Source organism: Bos taurus, chromosome 13, assembly GCF_002263795.3.
Source record: "Bos taurus isolate L1 Dominette 01449 registration number 42190680 breed Hereford chromosome 13, ARS-UCD2.0, whole genome shotgun sequence".
Classification (NCBI taxonomy): domain Eukaryota; kingdom Metazoa; phylum Chordata; class Mammalia; order Artiodactyla; family Bovidae; genus Bos; species Bos taurus.
Window position 1 is genome coordinate 3509367 of NC_037340.1, and position 20486 is coordinate 3529852.

The window sequence follows — 20486 nt, forward strand, 5'->3', positions numbered from 1 at the left end:
TATATAAACAGGAAAGGATGTTAGAATAAATGCTTTCAGTTAAGTATGAAACTGATTAATGTCTTATAGGGCAATAAAACTGTCATACTTGGGATTATCTTTTCTATTAAAGAGAAACCATTTGTATCTCTATGGACAAAAAACTCATTTGCTCAGTTGTCTATAAAGTACCATTTAACTTGATATTCTGTTCTCTAATTAAGAGGAAATAGTGAAAATTTGGGGGGTGATGGATATAGTTATTACCTTGATCACGGTGCTGGTTTCATGGGCAATGTACCTGTGACAATACAGTTTAAATATGTGCGTATATTTTATATCAATATGCTTCAATAAAGCTGTTAAAGAGAAAGAGAAAAAATAATAAGCCAAACAAAGAAACATTCCTCTATAATGTTAGACAATTCTCCAGTCTGATAGAAAAGGATGTGATCATTCTCCTTTATTTCCAAATTTTGGATAATTTTTATTAACACCAATTAAAACAACTGATTCTAGAATAAAAGAGATTTAGGTTTTGGTCACTTGCCAGTTGTGTGACCCTGGCAAAAATATTTAAACCTTCCTAAAGCTCAGGCTTTCTATATGGAAAAAAATAAATGAAGATTAAAAATAGCCTCCTATATAACTAGGATTGAAGGAAATAATACATGTGGAATGCTTAGCAAAATACCTAGTACATATTATATTGAGGACTAGTCAGTGTTCACTGTTTTTAGTTACTGTTTCTAAGGAAGAAAGGGCTTCCCTGGTGGCTCAGTAAAGAATCTGCCTGCAATGCAGGAGACCAGGGTTTGATCCCTGGATCGGGAAGATCCCCTGGAGAAGGAAATGGCAACCCACTCCAGGATAGCTGAGGAGCCTGAATGAGATAATAAAGTGGATAGAATACAGGCCAAGAATGAGGCACCAAGAGTACTAAGAACTCCATCATCTTGACCACGGCACCTCCCTTTACCTTACGTCTCACTTCTCACCTGTGGACTAGGAGAAGAATAGATGAGCACCCAAGTTGGATCTAACCCTTAAGTAGAACTCACCAGGCCTTGGGCCAAATCCTGACGGAAGTCTGGCTTCTTCTCATCCTGGAGCTCCTCACAGCTCTTGGAACTATTGGTCCCCAAGGCTGTGTAACCCGGTGGTCAAGGGGAAAGACTCTGGATTCAGACTCTCTGGCTTCAGATCTCAACTCTGCTACTTTCCAGCTATGGAACCCTGGGCCTTTCACTCAATCCCTCTGTTCCTTGGCTCCAAGCACCCTCCTCACAGAGTTGGTTATTACCCTGCATCTCAACACGGCTGGGCAGATGCTCGGCGCTCAGTGGCCCTTGCCTTATTATTAGAGCCTTTGCATGAGTGGCTGGGCAGCCAAGGGTCCTGGGTGTGTCAGCAGAACTGATGGGCATTGTTGACCTTCTCAGAAGGATGAGGCTTGAAGACATTTTTATATGCAGAACAATTTCCCTTTGGGCTGTCATTCAGTAACAGCTACAAAGGTATATATTTGTGTTACTAACACACATTGATGGCTGCATATACAGTCTAATGACACGGAAGTTCTGGTGATCGTGCACAGCCCGGCACTGGAGGGAAGGTGTTGACACTGCACAGGGCCCAGGCAGGCAGGCTTCAGGGTGAGCTGGCCAGGCTTTGCCCCCGCTGACTGGCAGGGATCCCTAAGCAGGATGTGCCTCATGCTCCCACAGAGCCCACAGATGGCTTCCCACCTGCTTTAGGCCAGATGACTTCTCCTTGGTTTTGGAGTACTGCTCTGCCCAGGGCTGCTAGAAGATGCATCTCCAGAGGCTCCTCCCCCAGGCACTGCGGGCCTGCCATGAGATCCTGGGTCCCTTTCACCAGCTTTTTACACAGTGTCCGCAGCTTCTGCTGCTCAGACAGCCCCCGCCTCCTGCCATACAAAGAGCTGCCCATGTATAGCCCCGCAAAGCTCGCCTCAGTTAGACAGAGTCTCAGAAATGCCTGCCGAGTCTTCGTGCCCTTCATCCAGGCAGAGGCTTTTGCCCATGACTAACTGGGGTGGGAGTCCGAAAGCCCAGCTCCCTGGCCTCAAGGCAGCACATAATCTCAGGCTGGTTTTACACTTTGTGGCTCCCTGCAGAATGAGCCTGTCTTGCGTGATGTCCTCCCCTTCTTCAGCCTACTTCCTCTATTATTCTCTCCCAGGTATCTGCTGAGACTCTTCCCCAGGAGAGTCTTGTACACAGATTCTTGGCTCAGGGTTGGCCCCTGGGAGGAATCAGTCCAGGACCACCTCCTTTCTCCCTGCTGTCACCAGTATAGAAGTGTCTTTCTGCCCAGAACTTGTGGGACCCCTATGGAGAAGGGCCCAACTTTTTTTATTTTTCTGTTTTATACTGGAATATAGCCAATGAACAGTGTTGTGATGGTTTCAGGTCAACAGCAAAGGGACTCAGCCATGCATATACATGTATCCATTCTCCCCCAAACTCCCCTCCCATCCAGGCTGCCACATAACATTGTGCAGAGTTCCCTGTGCTATGCAGTAGGTCCCTGTTGGTTATACATTTTAAATGTAGCAGTGTATACATGTGGAGTCCAACTTTGAAGTTCCTACAAAGTCAAGGCTTGTTTTGAGCAAGGGACCACCCTGAGCGACTGGTTTTGTAAGCACCGTGAGAGGCTTCCCTGGAGGCTCAGATGGTAAAGAATCCACCTGCAATGCAGGAGACACAGGTTCAATCCCTGGGTTGGGAAGATCCCCTGGAGGAGGGCATGACAACCCACTCCAGTATTCTTGCCTGGAGAATCCCATGGACAGAGGAGCCTGGTGGGCTGCAGTCCATGGGACTGCAGAGAGTCAGGCATGACTGCATGACTAACCCTTGGGTGCAGGAGGAGAAGCAGGCTGGGAGGCTTGGAGTCACAGTGGGTGAAGAGCGCAGCATTCAGAACCCTCCAGGGGTCAGACGATGTGTTCTTAAGGCAAGATGCCTTCTGCTCAGACCTGTATCACTGGGAGTTTTTTCTCATGCATGGGGAGGCCCAGAGCCTCAGGAGCTTCTCCCCAAACAGGTGCAGCCTGCTCTGAGCCTCACTGACGTCTGCACAGTTTGTTCAGCTTCCTCCTTGAATTCAGCCACAGCAGGGGGTCTGGGCATCCTACTGTTTCTTCATTTGAAGTGAGGGGATGGCTGAGATGTGGTGGGACTCCTCAGCCCAACCATCTGCCAACTAAGGGTCCCTGAAGTGACCTCAGGGAAGGCCACGCCCTACAGCAAGGGAAAGACCTGGAAGTTTGCTGGGTTGAGTTTGCCAGATCACACATCCCCAGGGGCCCTCGGGTTAATGCAATGACTGTGAGCACCACCCTGCCAGGTTTCCAAATGCTGGATGGTCTCACAAGGACTTTTTGGTGCTGGGAAGCACTTCTAAGTGATACTTGCTCCCCTGGCCACAGATGACACCTTTAATCTCGGCGACCGTCTTTCGTGTATATTTAGAGGAGCAAGTAACTCCTTGATCAAGATCGAGGCTGGGTGGGGGAGGGTCGATGAGTTAGGGTAAGCTAGTCTCAGTTTCTGAAACAGTAACATGATTAACACACACACACACACCTTTCCTCTGCCTTCTCAAGGAATGGAAGTACACTGAGGTCAGCTGTTCCTCTTTGTAACACAGTCACTAGGGGTCTGTACAATGTCTGGAAATAGGAAATGAATAGTGATGGTTTCTCAGACTCAACAAAGCTAGCAGAGTGATAATGCTAATGAAGTACAGCTCATTAAAAAACTGAGTAGGAAATGTCATGTGGCAGCCTGGAAGGGAGGGGAGTTTGGGGGGAAATGGATACCTGTATAGGTTTGGCTGAATCCTTTCACTATTCACCTGAAACTGTTATAACATTGTTATCCAGCTATACCCCAATACAAAATAAAAAGTAAAAAAAAAAAAGAAAAAAACTGAGTAGGCAAGTCTACCTTTCTTATGATTTAATAGAGGGATTTTAAGGAATAGAAAGGAGAAATTCAAGTCCTGCAGTCATCAAAAATGTTTCTGTGTTCTTGAGCATAATTAAAAATTCTGGGCTGCTTTTCTTTTGTGTGATATGGCTTTGATAGATTTCGTCTTCATTTAATTATTTTAAATAAGGATATTATGCACAGAACAACAAGACTATAATTATTATAGAATATTAAAAATAAATATATGTAAACAAAAATATATGAAAAGGGATCCCACTAAATTCAGAATTGATAATAACTCGATCGGAGACATTACATAGAAAAACCTTTCTTCATAGGTAATGTAAGAGTAAAACCAACATTACAAAGGGAGAATATATAAAGTAGAACAGATGGATTTAGGCAGGCCTGTTATTGGCAAAGCTACAAGCTGCTTGCAGACAGATTAAAGCCATCTTAGGGAGGATGAGATTTGAGTTGCTTTTCAACACCCAAGAGTTCTCTGAGGGAGCATTAAAACCAGAACTGGGTATCTCTAAGAAGTAGTGATGGTCAGAATTGAGACAAGAATACAGTCAAAATAGTTTGTTAGTAGTTTAAACCTTCATGAATATCTGTGAGTCTATCACCCATTACGAAGCACAGTTAACTAACCTACATGTTTTATTTTATATAAATTAATAGAGAAAGAATGAATTATTCCACAAAGAATGTTCAAAAAAGGGATTGTTTGGAAAACATATGAAATTAGAGTTTTAACTGTTTCTATATACACTCTAACATAAATTTAAGCTAGATTAAAAAGTTAAAAATAACCACTAAGAAAGACTGAAAGAAAATGAATATTTGACTGTTATTAGAATATTTAAATAGCTTGTAAATAAAAAAATTGAAGAGATCATCAGTTTAAAAGTATACATTGATAAGACTTTATAGGAAGCAGTTTTGGTAATATGTCTCAAGTGTCTGTGAAACATTTATTTGTTTATTTTGACCTGTAAATCCACTCCCAGAAATCCATTATCAGGAAATAATCCAAGAAGTAGATAAAGTTTCTATGTAAATATGTTCATGACAGTCTAACTTATAACAGGAAAAAAAGAAAACAAAAGTAAAGAGTATTAAATATCTAGGGATAAGCCCAATGAATCATAGCACATTTATATGATGAAGCACAGTATATAGTCTTTTAAAATATCTGAGAAACATTTAATGATTACTGAAAGTTTTCAAAATATAATTAATAAAAGAAAAAACAGGATGATATATATAATTATATTCTAAGTGAAAGGTAAACTTATTTATATACATACACACATATATGTCGATTCTAAATAGTTCAATGGTTCTCAAATTTCCTGCAGTTAGAATCACCCAAACAGATTTAATATATCCTCCTGTCTAGATCCATCCTCAGAGATTCTCATCGAATTGCTCTGCAGTGTTCCTCAGACATCTAGATTTTTTTTAAGTTCTATAGGAGACTAATGTGCCTCCCACCCACCTCATATTTGAGAAACTAAAAAAAAAAAAAAAAAACTCCTTTTCACTAAGCATACCAGAAGAGAGCACTCCACTTTCCAAAGCAAAAGAAATTCATCAGGTGGCAGCTACAAATTTCATGGTATAGTGCCCATGGCACAACTCACCTATTCTATATTAAGAAAACTATCCAAAACTTGAAATAAGAAAATTGGATACAAGTCTAAGCGACTCACCTAAGGATTACTTACTTCTCTTTGTATGACTTTCTATTAACTTCTGATCAGGCTCCAGACCCTGTGAAGATCAGCTTGGAGATTTTTGTGTGCTAAAGATTTAAATGATTTCTGTCTAGTATAAAAGCTACAGTTTTACTGCCCTATAAGATATAAACCAGTTTGTATCTAATTTAGCAATCTCAATCCAGCATTATTATATATGAATTATCTGTGAACAAGCTTTTTTATCTAGTTGCTTCCCTCATTAATGAATTAAATAAATCTGGTTTTTAAACCTGAAAGCAAATGGATTTTTAGAAAATTGTTTATTAAGCTCTGATATTTATTTATTTATGTCCATACCATACCACATGTGGGGTCTCAGTTCCCCGAGTAGGAATCAAACCTGCACCTCCTGCCTTGGCAGTGCAAATCGTAACCACTGGACCTCCAGGAAAGTCCCTAAATAAATATTTGGCATATTTTTACTCTATACTTTCATGAGAGTTGTGTTTTTAACTTTTTGGAATTTTGCATTGGATTTATCTGTGATCAAACACAGATTCAATGATAGAAGCGAACACTGGAAATACATTGAGTGGGGATTTAATCCTGCATAAATATCTTAGCACTTGGGCACAGGAAGCTTCTTTCTCTCTGATGTTCTCAGTATGTGCCAAAAAAACCCCTAGGCCCTCTGCCCACAAGATTTAATCCAAAGTGCTTTTTTTTTTTTTTTTTTGCATTGATTGATTTTATTTTTAAACTTTACATAATTGTATTAGTTTTGCCAAATATCAAAATGAATCTGCCACAGGTATACATGTGTTCCCCATCCTGAACCCTCCTCCCTCCTCCCTCCCCATACCATCCCTCTGGGTCGTCCCAATGCACCAGCCCCAAGCATCCAGTATCGTGCATCGAACCTGGACTGGCAACTCGTTTCTTACATGATATTTTACATGTTTCAATGCCATTTTAAACCCACTCCATATTCATGTTGTTGTTGTGTTGTGTTGCGTTTTTTAGTCACTAAGTCATGACTGACCCTTTTGCAATCCCATGGACTGTAGTCCTGCCAGTCTCCTCTGTCCATGGGATTTCCCAGGCAAGAATACTGGATTGGGTTGCCATGCCGTCCTCCAGGGGATCTTCCCGACCCACGGATTGAACCTGCATCTCCTGCATTGCAGGTGGATTCTTTACCACTGGGTCAGCTGGGAAGTCCATATTAATGTTAGGGAATGCCAAATCAAGTCATCTAAGAAACCAGATTTATACTCTGGTGACTTGTTCTAAGCACCTGGAGATTTGAGTAAATCTCATACTACAAATCAGTCTTTGGTTCCCAAAGACTTATACAATCACATCAGAGACCCTTCACTATCTCTTGGAGTCCTTCTGCATTTAGCTGAGATTTCTGATGCTCTGGCCAGAATTTTTTATTTTTTGTTCACACTCTGTCTGTCAAGTACTTAATGATCTGGAAAATGCTAGACTGTAAGCCAGGAGCTTTGCTATTTAAAGAAACCCTAAAGTAAATTCATTTCTAGAACAAGTAATTTTCCATGAGTTTCTTAGTTTAATTGCCTAGTAGGTTGTTCCATGATGGGTGTGCTTGGAGTGGGCTTGAGTTTGAAGGTGCTGGCTGCTTCAAGAGACAGAGCTCTTATATAAGGCCAACAAAAAAATATATTATCTCTATTAGAGGTGAAAATTATATAGTCCAGGGGCAAATGCCTGTATTGTTTGATGGGAAATTATCAACAAAACTAAGAAATAACCATTAGGTTGGCATTTTTGGTTCTCTTACCTCCATAAAGTGGACTTTGCTAATGAAACAACTCCTTCCTGGGAGCTTGTCCACTTAGGAAATATTTTCCTGGTTTCTACCCACCTCCTATCCTTTAACACAGAGAAGCAGATGGTGTTGCTGATCAGTGACTCCCAGTTGCCATGGCACAAAGACCCCACTCTTGAGAAGGGCCTGGCCTTGCAGCATCACCATCGTAAATTCACCTTGACTTCCCTTATACAGCCGAAGAACACAGGTTTGAAAAGAAATTTTACACATCGCCTAATCCAGTGTCCTCTCTCTTAATTGAATCCATCCACCATGGGCTACCACCCTTTCCCTGAGTATTTCCAAGAAAAGGAATTCGATCCGTCCAAGATGTCACACTCAGACCTTAGACTCCAAGGTTCTTTACTGAGCCAAACTCTCTTTTCCTATAACTTCCCCCCAGCGCTGGTGGTTTTGTTCCTTGGAGTCCATTGCACATTGTCTTCTGATGATTATTTGTAGATAGTCACAGCCTCCAGTAGTTAGAACTTGTGGGTCTCTTCTGACACGACTTTAAAACTAGATATTGTGTTAGAAAGAAAAAAAGATTCAGGATGAAGTGTTCTCTTCATACAAATATTATCAGAAAAAAGACACAACCCTCACAACCCTAGATGGACAACTTGTTCTACCAGTGCACATCCCAACTTTCTGTTCTTCGGGACACTCCAATAAGTACCTTGCATGAAAAGCTTAATCCAGGAGATTGCCAAAACATTCTAGTGGGAGGATTCACATGACCTTGTAATCAGACCATACCAGTGATTCTCAAAGTGTGTTCCCTGAACCATCAGTAGCAGTATCACCTAGGAGTCTCTTACAAATTATCAGGTCCTATTCCAGAGTTACTTACTACCTCAGCAAGCTGTTTTTGCAGGCTCTTCAGGTGAGAATCTGTGGGCAAGGGAATTACCTAACCATAACAGAATTAAGAACCAAATTCCAACCTTAGGCCAATGGCACATTCTGGACTGAGAAAGTATATATGTGTGCAAGTGTGCATACACATACACACACACTTTATGTTATGTGGGATATTAGTGCCTGTATTTCTAGCCGGTTCCTATATCTTGAACACTATCCACCAATGAAAAAGCATCGCTAACATCCATTATGTTAATTAGCAGGGCTCCCAGTAGATCCCAGGTGAAGGATACTGAAGCACTTGGAAGAGCTGTTTCAGGAAGGTGGGCCTCCGGGGTTCACCAAGACCATCATCACGTTTCTTCCTTGTAACCATCACGTTTTGTTCTGCTTTCTTCTCTCCCAGCTAAACACCCTCATGCCTTCCTTCATCCTTAGTATAATATGATTTCAAAGCTCTTGACCCCCTTGTACTCCTCCCAACTTCAAGCTAACCACAAAGTGATGAGTATGAATTCTGATAGATATCACTTGGTTTTTGGACTCCTTGATTCCAGGGAAAGGAGGCCTGGCAGTGGAGCAATGGCAGGTAAGGTCTCCAGGCATGACCCTGAGCGAGCTTTCGGAGCGTCCACTGAGTTCAGGATGTCTCTCGCTTTAGGACAAAAAAAAAAGCTGGGCCTCTGTACTCCTGTGCCAGCAGGTTGCCAGCTGTGGGTCTGCCCAGAAGGACCTGGAGACTTGCAGGTGATCAAGCAGATCAGGTGAAGCCACATTAGGGTGGCTTTACAGAGAAGGTCACGGGCATGAGTCAGGAGTGAAACAGAAATAGGGGGTGATCACATGGAAACAATGGCGGGAAGTCACAGGGAGGCAAGCAGAGCCCCAATAGCATCTGCAACTGAAGGCAAGGTGTCAGGAGACAGAACATACCGTGGCTTCCTTCCAACTGCTGATTAGTCATGTGGGCACAGGAAGAATTTGTTCCAATGAGAATAAGGGTCTTTCTGCCTGGTCCTGGCTTCTATCTGTTCATGTGCTCCTGAGTGAAATCATTTTATTTAGGGCATTTTGTTTTTCATGTGGCCAAGTATTAATCTTACATGGATATTGTCCTTCCCTTGGAAACCAAGCCAGATACCTTGTAATACATTTTAATCAGTTCCTTCTGAAGGCAAGATGGAGGAGGAGACCTGAAAGCAAAGAATTCCAGCTCAAGCTCCTACAGCCACCCTTTAGAGGAAGCCGTTCCTCTCCAGCTGCAGGCTGGGTGTGGCTGCACTAACCTGTGTAGTCGGCAAATACTGGTTAGATGCACAAACCAGTTACTGTGGTTTGCTTTGACTATGATCAGGGTGAATGAGATGAGATTCAGTTCTGCCTTTCCCTCTCTCCTGGTCAGTGATTCCTCCCAGCGTGGCTCCCACGTAAACAGTCAGAAACTGTTGCATAATACAAACCTCATTGCTAAATACCCATCTGACCACATTTGCAAAACAGAGAAAGGAAACATTGGCATTTTTGAAAGGGGAAATTTAGGCATAATCAGTGTTGGTTGTGGCTGGCTGCCTTGTTGCAATTAAGAGATGCCAAAGCTGGCTGCATTGAAATGCCAGGCCACCCCTGACCCAAGTCCCTAAAAAACAAAAACCAAGCCAAATCTGCCTGTCAGCCATGATGTCATTAATCCCAGAATAGACCAGGAAGGGGCTCATTTGGGAAGTTAGACTTCCCTTATCAAAGGAAACCAGATCAGGACTGTATCCATATAACCAGATGTACAAATATAGAGTCACATTTAGGAACAGTGTGGGATGCAACGGTTTGGAAGATAAATAAACCGAGCTTAAAAAGAACTGGGCTCTAATGGTAGTCAGTGCCGTCCTTCAGAAACACTCAGGGGCACAATGACACTTCTGCAAGCTGGTTGAGATATTTGTCACTTGAGATGGTTCTTAAGTCAAATTCTCCTATAAGGAGTGTATCCATGGTATTTAACCCAGCACATATTATGCTATCAATTGAGAACATGGTGGGGAGAAGCAAAGACTGCTGTTTCAGATCAAGATGACCTCCTAAATGCTGGACAGCCATGCACTTGGATTTCTAGATGGTTTTATCATAGAACTATCAGACCATTGAGTACTTGCAGGACCCTTCGGCCTTACATGATACTGCACGTGGATCCTCCAATTCTGGACACATAAGAAGGACCTGTGGTTTTGTCAAAAATACAGATTCTGAGACCTGGCAGTCTGCTGGTTAATATTTTGCTTTCCAGTGGGAGTGCAGGTTCAATCCCAGGTCAGGGAGCTAACCCCACATGCCCCAGGGGCAAAATAACAAAACATAAAATAGAAGCAATATTATAACAAGTGCAACAAAGACTTTAAAATTGGTACACCTTAAAAAAAAATTTTTTTAATGCATATGCCAGCCCCACCTTCATAGATCCTGTTCCATAGCTGGTGTGACTGGAAATTTGTATTTCAGTAAGCGAGTAAAATGTTTTAGATGCAAGGAGAACTCAGACCATGCTACCGAGAAGCCCTAAGTCACTTGTGACTTATCTGTGAACCACATAATGGACATATGATAGTAAGTCAGTTCATTCATGAGCCACTTATTCTTTATGTTTGAAAGATACTCTTTTCATTCAACTAAGACATTTATTAAAACCAGTAGTGAAAAGAGGTTAAATTTCATGCACAAGAATGTTCAAAACAGAGTAACAGGGAGCCAAATGTAGTCCACACTTTGAAGAACTTAAACAGCCATGGATCCAGCAGACTTAACAAATGGCCATTTTTAACAGTAGAACTGCAAACAGAATCTTGTTGCCTGTCATCTGCTGAAATTATTCTTTGCTCTGGTCCTGAGTTTAGCATTAAGACCTGTATTTGCATTATCATCATTTTCTGAAGAAGAAGAATTTATCAGGACCGTCCATAGAGTCTCCAGTATGCAAAGTCCCCAACTTTCTTTTTTGAGTTCTAATGATCTTAAATGATAAGTCTTAACCTTATAGACTCTATTGTTTGGGAAGATGAAAAGTCTCCAGTGCGCTTTTTCTTGTAAGCATCTTCTCTGTGCATTCTGAATGACATAATCTCATTGAAATCAGCCAGTTTGTCCACTTCCAAGGACAAGACTCTGTTGTGAAATATTTAGAACCGTGGCCCCACAGAGCTTTAAGCTTTTGGGGAAGCAAATGCTGCTGGAAGTCTGCAGGTTGTGTAGACAGAGTTGAGTGAAGTAATGCATCCAGTCTGAGTGGAGGGACAGGCAGGGTCAGGCTCCAGAGGTGGGGCTCTCGGTCTCTTCCACTGCAGCTCTGTGATCTTGGTTGGTTATCAACTGGCACATCATTCATGCTTAGTGTGAAGATGATGTGTTTAGGGCAGCACGTCTCAAACATTTCATGCTTGGTGATCTTCTATGGCAGATGATCTGATTCTCTAGGTCTGGGTGGAGCCTAAGATTCTGCATCTTCAAGCTCCCAGGAGAAGCTGATGCTGCCGGTTTGGGGACCACACTTGGAGTAGCAAAGGTTTGGGGGACCCTATTATAAACCCCATATAAAGTTTAATGTAAAGTTCCTGGCCTGATTTCTATCACTTATTAAATTCTCAATAAATGACTATTATTACATCTAATATTTTGACAAAAGAGTTATGTGACATATAATGTTGGATAATTGTAGCTGATTTATCTTAATCAAGAAAGGCTGCTTCAAACCTAGGCTTAATTCAGATAATTCAGAATAAATAATGCTCCCACTGTGCTTTAGGAATCTTAGAGACTTGTCTCAGCAGCAATAACTGTGCTCACCATTCTCTTAGAGTGAGCATTTTAGATCTTGTAGCTGCATTAACCTCAAGGAGAAATTTCAACTGGGAAAATAATAGCACTGGGCCTATCCTTGATAACATCCTTGTACCATCACAGTTGGGAAAAGAGACCTGCCTCCAACCGTACCAAGTACTGGTCTCTTCTGGAGGGGAGGAGGAAAGCCCAGAGTAACAGAAGGCTGCCCCACTGTTAGCCTCTGAGTCATGAGCCAAGTGAGAGGGCCCACAACTTGGATGTGTGATACTGGTTTGTTCTTGTTGTTGTAGCTCTTTGGGTTTATTTACTGTTTGCTGAAGACGAAATGGATAGGGTAAGATATATATTCCCTCCTTTGAGTTTGACCTAATTTGTGCAACATATATAACATAATGGAATGGGGTACACAGGTACAATACTGTTCTTTAACACTGATAAGAGCTGCAATCCACCATGAAAATGTAGCCATTGGGCAGGGTCCATATGTATGATAACACAGCTGCAAAATAGAAAAAGCAAATATGGACTGAAATATAAGAAGGAAAGAATAAAACAATCGCTCCTATGCAGAATGTGAATACACAGGAATCAATAGATCAAGTTGACTAAGGATTTCAGAGAGTTTGAATAACACACCTTCCTTTTCAGTTCCATCTGATGGGGGTAGGTAGCTAGATAGTGTCAAATACAGAATAGACCTTCTTTTCAAACACAAATTAAATATTCTCAGAAGTTGACCATATGTTAAGGTGCAAAGACAATCTCAGCAAATTTCAAAAAGCAAGAATTGTATGGATTGTCTTCATTGATCATAATGAACGTAAAATTAGAAATTACCCAAAAATATTTAATTTAAATTTTAAAATCAAATTTTCAAATAACTCTTGAGTTATAAAAGAAATTAAAACTGAGATCTGAAAGTATTTAGAAATAAATAACAAAGACCATTCTATATGTCAAAACATGTAGAAAAGGGCCACAATAACACACAGGACAATTTATAGCAATAAGAAGTGTACTGTACCAAAAATAAGAAAAAATGTAAAATGAATCTTTTGTCAAGTCAAGAAGATATAAAAGGAATAGTGTAGTAACACATCTTAGGAAGAAAAGAAGTAAAATAAGAATAAAGGTAAGGGGAAAAAGAATTGGAGATTAAAAACATAAGTAGAGATGATAAATAATATCAAAGTTGGAATATATGTGAGATATATCTGTCAGTTGGAGAAGGCAATGGCACCCCACTCCAGTACTCTTGCCTGGAAAATCCCATGGACGAAGGAGCCTGGTAGGCTGCTGTCTATGGGGTTGCACAGAGTCTGACACTCCTGAAGCGACTTAGCAGCAGCAGCAGCAGCAGCATACCTGTCATTGAGTGTGAGTGAGTGAAAGTTGCTCAGTCGTGTCCGACTCTTTGCGACCCCATGGACTATACAGTCCATGGAATTCTCCAGGCCAGAATACTGGAGTGGGTAGCCTTTCCCTTCTCCAGGGGATCTTCCCAACCCAGGGATTGAACCCAGGTCTTCCACTTTGCAGGCAAATTCTTTACCAGCTTAGCCACAAGGGAAGCCCAGCTTCCTTAAAAATCTAAAACTAGAGTTACCATATGATCGAGCAATCCCTCCACTGGGCATATACTCAGAAAAGAAAAAAATTCTTATTTGAAAAATTAACTGCATTCCAATATTCATATATATATATGTGTGTGTATATACATATATATATATATATATATATATATATGAAGTATTCCTCAAGCCATAAAAAACAGTGAAATAATGTCATCTGCAGCAACATGGATGGACTTAGAGATGATCACATTAGGTGAAGTAAGTCAGACAAAGACAAATATCCTATGATATCACTTCTATGTGGAACCTAAAAAAATAATGATATAAAGAAACTTCTTTTAAAAAAACAGAAACAGACTCGCAGACATAGAAAACAAGCTAATAGTTACCAAAGGGGTAAGGGGAGAGGAATAAATTACGAATTTGAGATTAACAGATACACACTGCTGTGTATTAAATAGATAAACAAGCACCCTGTGGCTCAGCTGGTAAAGCATCCGCCTGCAATGCGGGAGACCAGGGTTCGATCCCTGGGTTGGGAAGATTCCCTGGAGAAGGGAACGGCTACCCACTCCAGTATTCTGGCCTGGCAGGAGCTGCAGGAGGAGAGAGACATGTCCTATAGAAGCTTCATTCAAACGATTAGCAGTGTGCAGAGACACAAAGATGTCAGATTCAGCTTTCTGTAATAATTCAGCCAATGAATATTGGTGTATATAGGGTTTTTTTTTTTTTTTTTTTATGAAAGTGTGAAACATGAAGAGAAATAGATGTTAGCTCAAGGTACACTCTCTTACACTTTCTCCACGACATTCCTGCCCTGTGGCACTTGGACTGATAGCTGGTGTCCCCAGGATAATGGCCATCCATGTCTCTGTCAACCTTGTACATCAAAGCCACACATCTACATATCCATACTCACCCACGCTTCTTGAGTCCTAACCCCATATTTGAGTCCAGACCCTATACTGAGAAAGCAGTCTTAACCTAACTCATGTAAGTAAGTAAGCCCGTTCATGACAGAGAAAGGGTTTTCTCTAGAGCCTACCTGTCTTGTCTCTAGTGTGGGTCTTAAATAGACTTGCATGCAGAAGGAGAATGAGAACTTTTCAAACTACATTTGATGGCAGTGGGTAACTGCAGCCAGCCCACTCTCTACTGAGTACCTCAACGGCGGCAAATCCTCAAGACATCTCTGTCTCCAACACAAACCAGTGCTGCAGCTGAGGCTAGGAACCTTGTTCCACAGCTGGTCGTGAAAGCTAGGAGTCTTTATGAGGGCTGTGTGCCCATCCCAGATTAATCACACAAATTAATTGGACTTGCAATCCCAAAACTCTGTCAGTCAAAGGCAAATTCACTTTCATATTAATATTTCACTCCATGTGTCATTTCTTGTTTCAAAATGTGGTGCAAGAGGCACGAACCCCATCACAGGAAGCTCCATCACAAAGCTCCAGAGCTACAGACAAACAGAAAAACACACACACCCTGTATCTGTATATGGCAAATATATGGTGCCCATGGGCAAGAACTGCTTTAAGGATTTCTGTTTAACTTTATTTAGCCTAGGGATTAGCAACTGTTTTCCGTAGAAGAGCAGAGAGTAAATATTTTCACTTTTGAGAGCCCTGTTGCCTCTGGCAACCACTCAGCTCTGTCAAAGTGACCTAAAAGGACCATGAAGGTTGGGGAACAAATGAGTGTGGAAGCGCTCCAGCAAAGCTTAGTTTATGGACCCTGACACTTGACATATACAAGATATTTTTCTTCTTTGAGTCTTTTTAACCATCTTAAAATGTAAAAAGCATCCTTCACTTACAGCCAGAATAAAAGCTGTCAGCAATCTGGATTTGACCATGCTTTCCGGAAGCCCCTGGTTGAGTCCACTGTTTCTCCAGCTCTAAACAACCACAAGGCCTTGCCCACTCCACCTGGGGACACTTATTAACATTCCGGGGGAGTGTTCTGAGGAGCAGAGCTACTCGAAGTGCCTTCCGTGTACCAACACCACCAGCATCTCCAGGTTGCTCGTTAGAAATGCAGAATCTGGGACCCTACCTCTAACTGACTCAGAGTCTCTGAGAGTGAGAACCAGCAATTTGTTTCAACAAGGTTTATGGTGAGTCTAATGCCCATTGAGGTTTTAGAGGTACCGCCCTGGATCACATCTGGAAAATCGTCATCTTGGAAGCATCAAATGCCACCTAAGGGTGTCAGAATGGTCCATTTGTTCGTTCAACAAGTCATTTAACGTGAATTGAACACCTACTAGGGACCAGACCCTTTGATAAACACTAGTGATTTGAGCTAATTAATAGGATACTGTTGGGCCTTTAATGGACTGGGAGAGAGACTTTACATCAGAGCCCCAGGGAACAGATTTGAGAGGCTCTGCTTCTAATTTCCTCACTTACTAAACAGGCTTTGCTGGCTGAGGCCACACTAGCAGCTTGGGCAACACCCAAGATGGAAAGTGAAGTAAAGTGAAGTCGCTCAGTCGTGTCCAACTCTTTGCGACCCGTGGACTGTAGCCCACCAAGCTCCTCCATCCATGGGATTCTCCAGGCAAGAATACTGGAGTGGGTTGCCATTTCCTTCTCCAGGGGATCTTCCCAAACCAGGGGTCGAACCCAGGTCTCCCACATTGCAGGCAGACGCTTTAACCTCTGCGCCACCAGGGAAGTCCTTAAATATACGAATACAGTCTCTCAGAAAACCTCCTATAGAGACACAGAATTTCAGATCCAAGTACTAACATCAAAGATTTCAAAGGGAGGAAAGGAAGCCAGGTTGAAAGAAGAAGGGGGAGGAGGCGGGAGAGGGGGTGAAAAGGGTGGCCTTACAGACATCTGCCACCTACAGATACCCAGGCATTATGGGACTTTACCCTGGGCCTCCAGAGAAGGGAGGACTGGAACTCGGCCCTACCAGAAATCAAAACCAGAATTTGTGTTCTCTGCCAAGAGGAGGTGATCAGTCTCCAATCCTCAGCTCATGCTGAGGGCCCTTCGACCAGATTCCTGCGTCCAGGACTGGGGGACTAGAAAAATGGGGAAGGATAGGAAGGGTTAAGGAGAGGAAAGAGAGAGGGAAGGGGAGAGAGGTCAATAAAGTCTCTTGTTCCTTGCTGGTCGGAGCACTCTGGCCAGTTGTCCACATCAGGAGGAGACCAGGGACAAAAGGGTCCCAGTTGCAGCTGCTGGGTCTGGTCCATTAGCAGGCAAGCTGGCCCCTGAGTACCCCAAGATGGAGATTATGTGCTAATCTGAGTGAAGTGTTGCGTGTCAGTTCAGTTCAGTTCAGTCGCTCAGTCATGTCCGACTCTTTGCGACCCCATGAATCACAGCATGCCAGGCCTCCCTGTCCATCACCATCTCCCGGAGTTCACTCAAACTCACGTCCATCGAGTCAGTGATGCCATCTAGCCATCTCATCCTCTGTCGTCCCCTTCTCCTCCTGCCCCCAATCCCTCCCATCATCAGAGTCTTTTCCAATGAGTCAACTCTTCGCATAAGGTGCCCAAAGTACTGGAGTTTCAGCTTTAGCATCATTCCTTCCAAAGAACACCCAGAGTTGATCTCCTTTAGAATGGACTGGTTGGATCTCCTTGCAGTCCAAGGGACTCTAAGAGTCTTCTCCAACACCACAGTTCAAACGCATCAATTCTTTGGTGCTCAGCTTTCTTCACAGTCCAACTCTCACATCCATACATGACCACTGGAAAAACCATAGCCTTGACTAGACGGACCTTTGTTGGCAACGTAATGTCTCTGCTTTTCAATATGCTATCTAGGTTGGTCATAACTTTTCTTCCGAGGAGTAAGCGTCTTTTAATTTCATGGCTGCAATAAATGCCACTTCACTATTAACATTCTTTCAGCTACTGAAGTTACTGCTAATTGATATTATTATGCTTCTTCTGGTGCTGCCTCTTAGAATCTAATATGCGTGGGTTTGGGGGGTGTGGGGGTGATTTATCAGATACCAACAATAAATGTCCCAACAGAAGATCTGGAGGTTCATTCCATGCTTTCGTTCCCCCTATTCTTACCAGGAGAGTGGACACTGCTGTCTCAGCTTTGAAATACTATGCACCTGAGATCTCTCAGATGCATCACCAACCCCCCAATCACAGACATACCCCCACTCTTTAGAGCAAGACAAGAGCTGGGAGCACCAGGGAATGGGGATCGTGAAAGTGATTAAAAAAATAAAAAGGTGTCTATCACACGGTTTTGCTGCCACTGTGCCAAGTGCCCGTTCGCCAGGTCCCTATAGGTGACCATGAGCTTGAGCTTAGTGGTCCCTGCAGCTGTTCTTCAAGTGCTGAGAATAGCAACTTTAAGAGGAGATTGCCAAGGAAACACATGAGACGCACACGCGCGTGTGTGTGATGCTACAGATCTGAAAGCACACGGACCTCTGCCTTCTAACAAACTGGTCTATTTAAAGGAAAGTTAGGTTTCTTTCTACCTCCACCAATGCAGCAGAAATACAAAGATGAGAACAGGGGAGAAGGTGCTCTTGTTTGTCTCCACGTGGAAATCCTTTGAGAGGTGCTGCTTGGAGACTGGAGACTCAGGCCCTGTGCTGGTTCCCCAGGTTTCAGGCTTCCATGGCTGCTCAGCACTGCGTGCAACGTGCCTCCTGCCCAGCCATCAGCAAAGGAAAGCTAATTAAGAAACACTAGACTGGTTCTACTTTTGGCAAAGGCTACAGGTTTATCGTGAAGGTGCAAGCCTTTCTGATGACTAAGCTCCCACATCCTTACAAATGAGGTTGATCAGAACTTCCTATAATATATGCCCCTCCCCAGTAGCCAAAGAGACTGGTATTATTTGCCCGGTTGAGAAAGCTGGGCTCAGAGACATTGATAAACTTGCCCAGAGTTACCCAGCAGCTGAGTGCCAGAATCAACAGTCCACCTCGGCCTTTCTGATATCACAGCTACAACCTACGATGTACTCAGTGTTTCCACTAGGTCACCACTTTATCCTGGAGAGCAGACCCCAGCCACAGAGGATCACAGGAATTTTGTTTCTGCTCATCTCAAGGTTCAAGAGTGGTTTGGTATAAAAATTGCTTCCAATTTCTGTTTCCTAGATCCCTAATTTCTAAAATGGAGACTTACGCTAAAACGCAAAGCATTTACAGCTCTACATCATAAGAACTTACTCTGGTGACTAATATGGAGGAGGAAGCGGGGAGGGGAAGCAAGGGGCCGATTGGCTTTGGAGGGAGCACTCTGGTTATCTGTAATTTGCACAACACAGGATTTCAAGAGCATAACCAGAAAAATGCACAGGTCACGTTTCACCACCAATGACCCATTCTTCTTTGGAAAAATTCCTATGCACCCCCACATCAGCCCTCTAGACAATCTGTGATAATAACTGAAAGACACTATAGATTTTCTGTCTTTTGCTTCTGAATACAATAGAATATCTCAGAAGTCCATGCTGTATTATTCCATTTGTATAAAATTCTAGGAAATGCAAACTAATTTATAGTGACAGAAGGCAGATAAACCATTGTCTTGTCACCGTGAGGAAGGTGGGGGACGCAGGGTACAGTGTAATGGAGTGAGTGGGTGGGTAGGATTACAAAAGGCCTGAGAGGAAACTTCTGGGGGTGATGGATATGTTTATTTTCTTAATTGGATCATGGTTTCCTTGGGAGTATGTTTCAAGATGTCTCAAATTGTGTACTTCAAAGATGTGGGATTTATTGTATGCCAATTATGCCTCACTAAAGCTGATAAGAATAAAATAAAAATAAGTGCAAGGTTAAATGAATTCTAACCCGGAGCCACATTCTTCCATTCCAAACGTGGGTGGTGTGTATCTTTAAGAATGCTTCATGAGTAGACGGGTATCTAGCTCCACTGTAAAGTAGGCAGAGAGGCACTCACGTGGCTTTTGGAGAAGCAGCTTAATCCGGTGCCCTCCTCTCTGAGCACCGCTTCCAACTCAGAAGATTGCTGAGGCATGGAGACAGAGAGCGTGGACCATTTAGAGCTTCCGCTAGTTGGGCACAACAGCGTGTATACATAGAAACACTCATATGGTCAAACCTTTTTCTTTCCAGGCTCCGTGGCCAACCCGTCCCTGACGCCCCGACCCAGGCGCCACGCCCGCCCACACCGCTACCATGGCTGAGGACGCGGACATGCGCAATGAGCTGGAGGAGATGCAGCGGAGAGCTGACCAGCTGGCCGATGAGGTGATAGAACCCAGCCCCGGGAAGCAAGCAAGAGATGGGCAGCCACGTAGTCTATTTTAGTCAGGCTGAGGTGGGGAAAGAGCTTCTTCTCGTGTTTCAGAAGAAGCAGCATTGATTTCCTATATACCTAAGGCCTCTGCAGACAGGAATGGGTTGGTTATAAAACTTACATGCAGATCAGTGACTGAGCCCAAACTCCCAACTTGTGAAAATCTAGAGAAGTCACGATGCTTTGAGAAAAGCAACGTCTCTGGATGTCTTACAGCCAGTGGTGTGCAGGAAATGGCTCACTTCTGAAAGCTGGTTGTTACATTGTCCAGAACTTTGCAAGCTGGTATTAAAATTGAATTATATAAACTGAAATGAAATAGATTCTATTAAAATCAAAGGTAATAAATGCTTAAATCTCATCACATCCTAATGATTTTACTACAATCTATGCTTTCAAAGTTCTTGGCATGTGCAGTATCTGTAGTGTGAGGATATAATCTACCAGCATGTGACCGAT

General features: G+C 42.8%; 1 protein-coding gene across 4 annotated transcripts in view; it reads left to right on the forward strand.

The window, feature by feature from the left end:
• The window catches only part of SNAP25 (synaptosome associated protein 25), an 83815-nt gene that overhangs the window by 31361 nt on the left and 31968 nt on the right, over positions 1-20486 (forward strand). For all 4 annotated transcript variants that reach the window (XM_005214074.4, NM_001076246.1, XM_059892741.1 and 1 more), the window contains 1 exon segment: positions 19844-19978. In XM_005214074.4, the coding sequence (XP_005214131.1) occupies positions 19907-19978 (72 nt within the window). In that variant the 5' untranslated portion in view covers positions 19844-19906.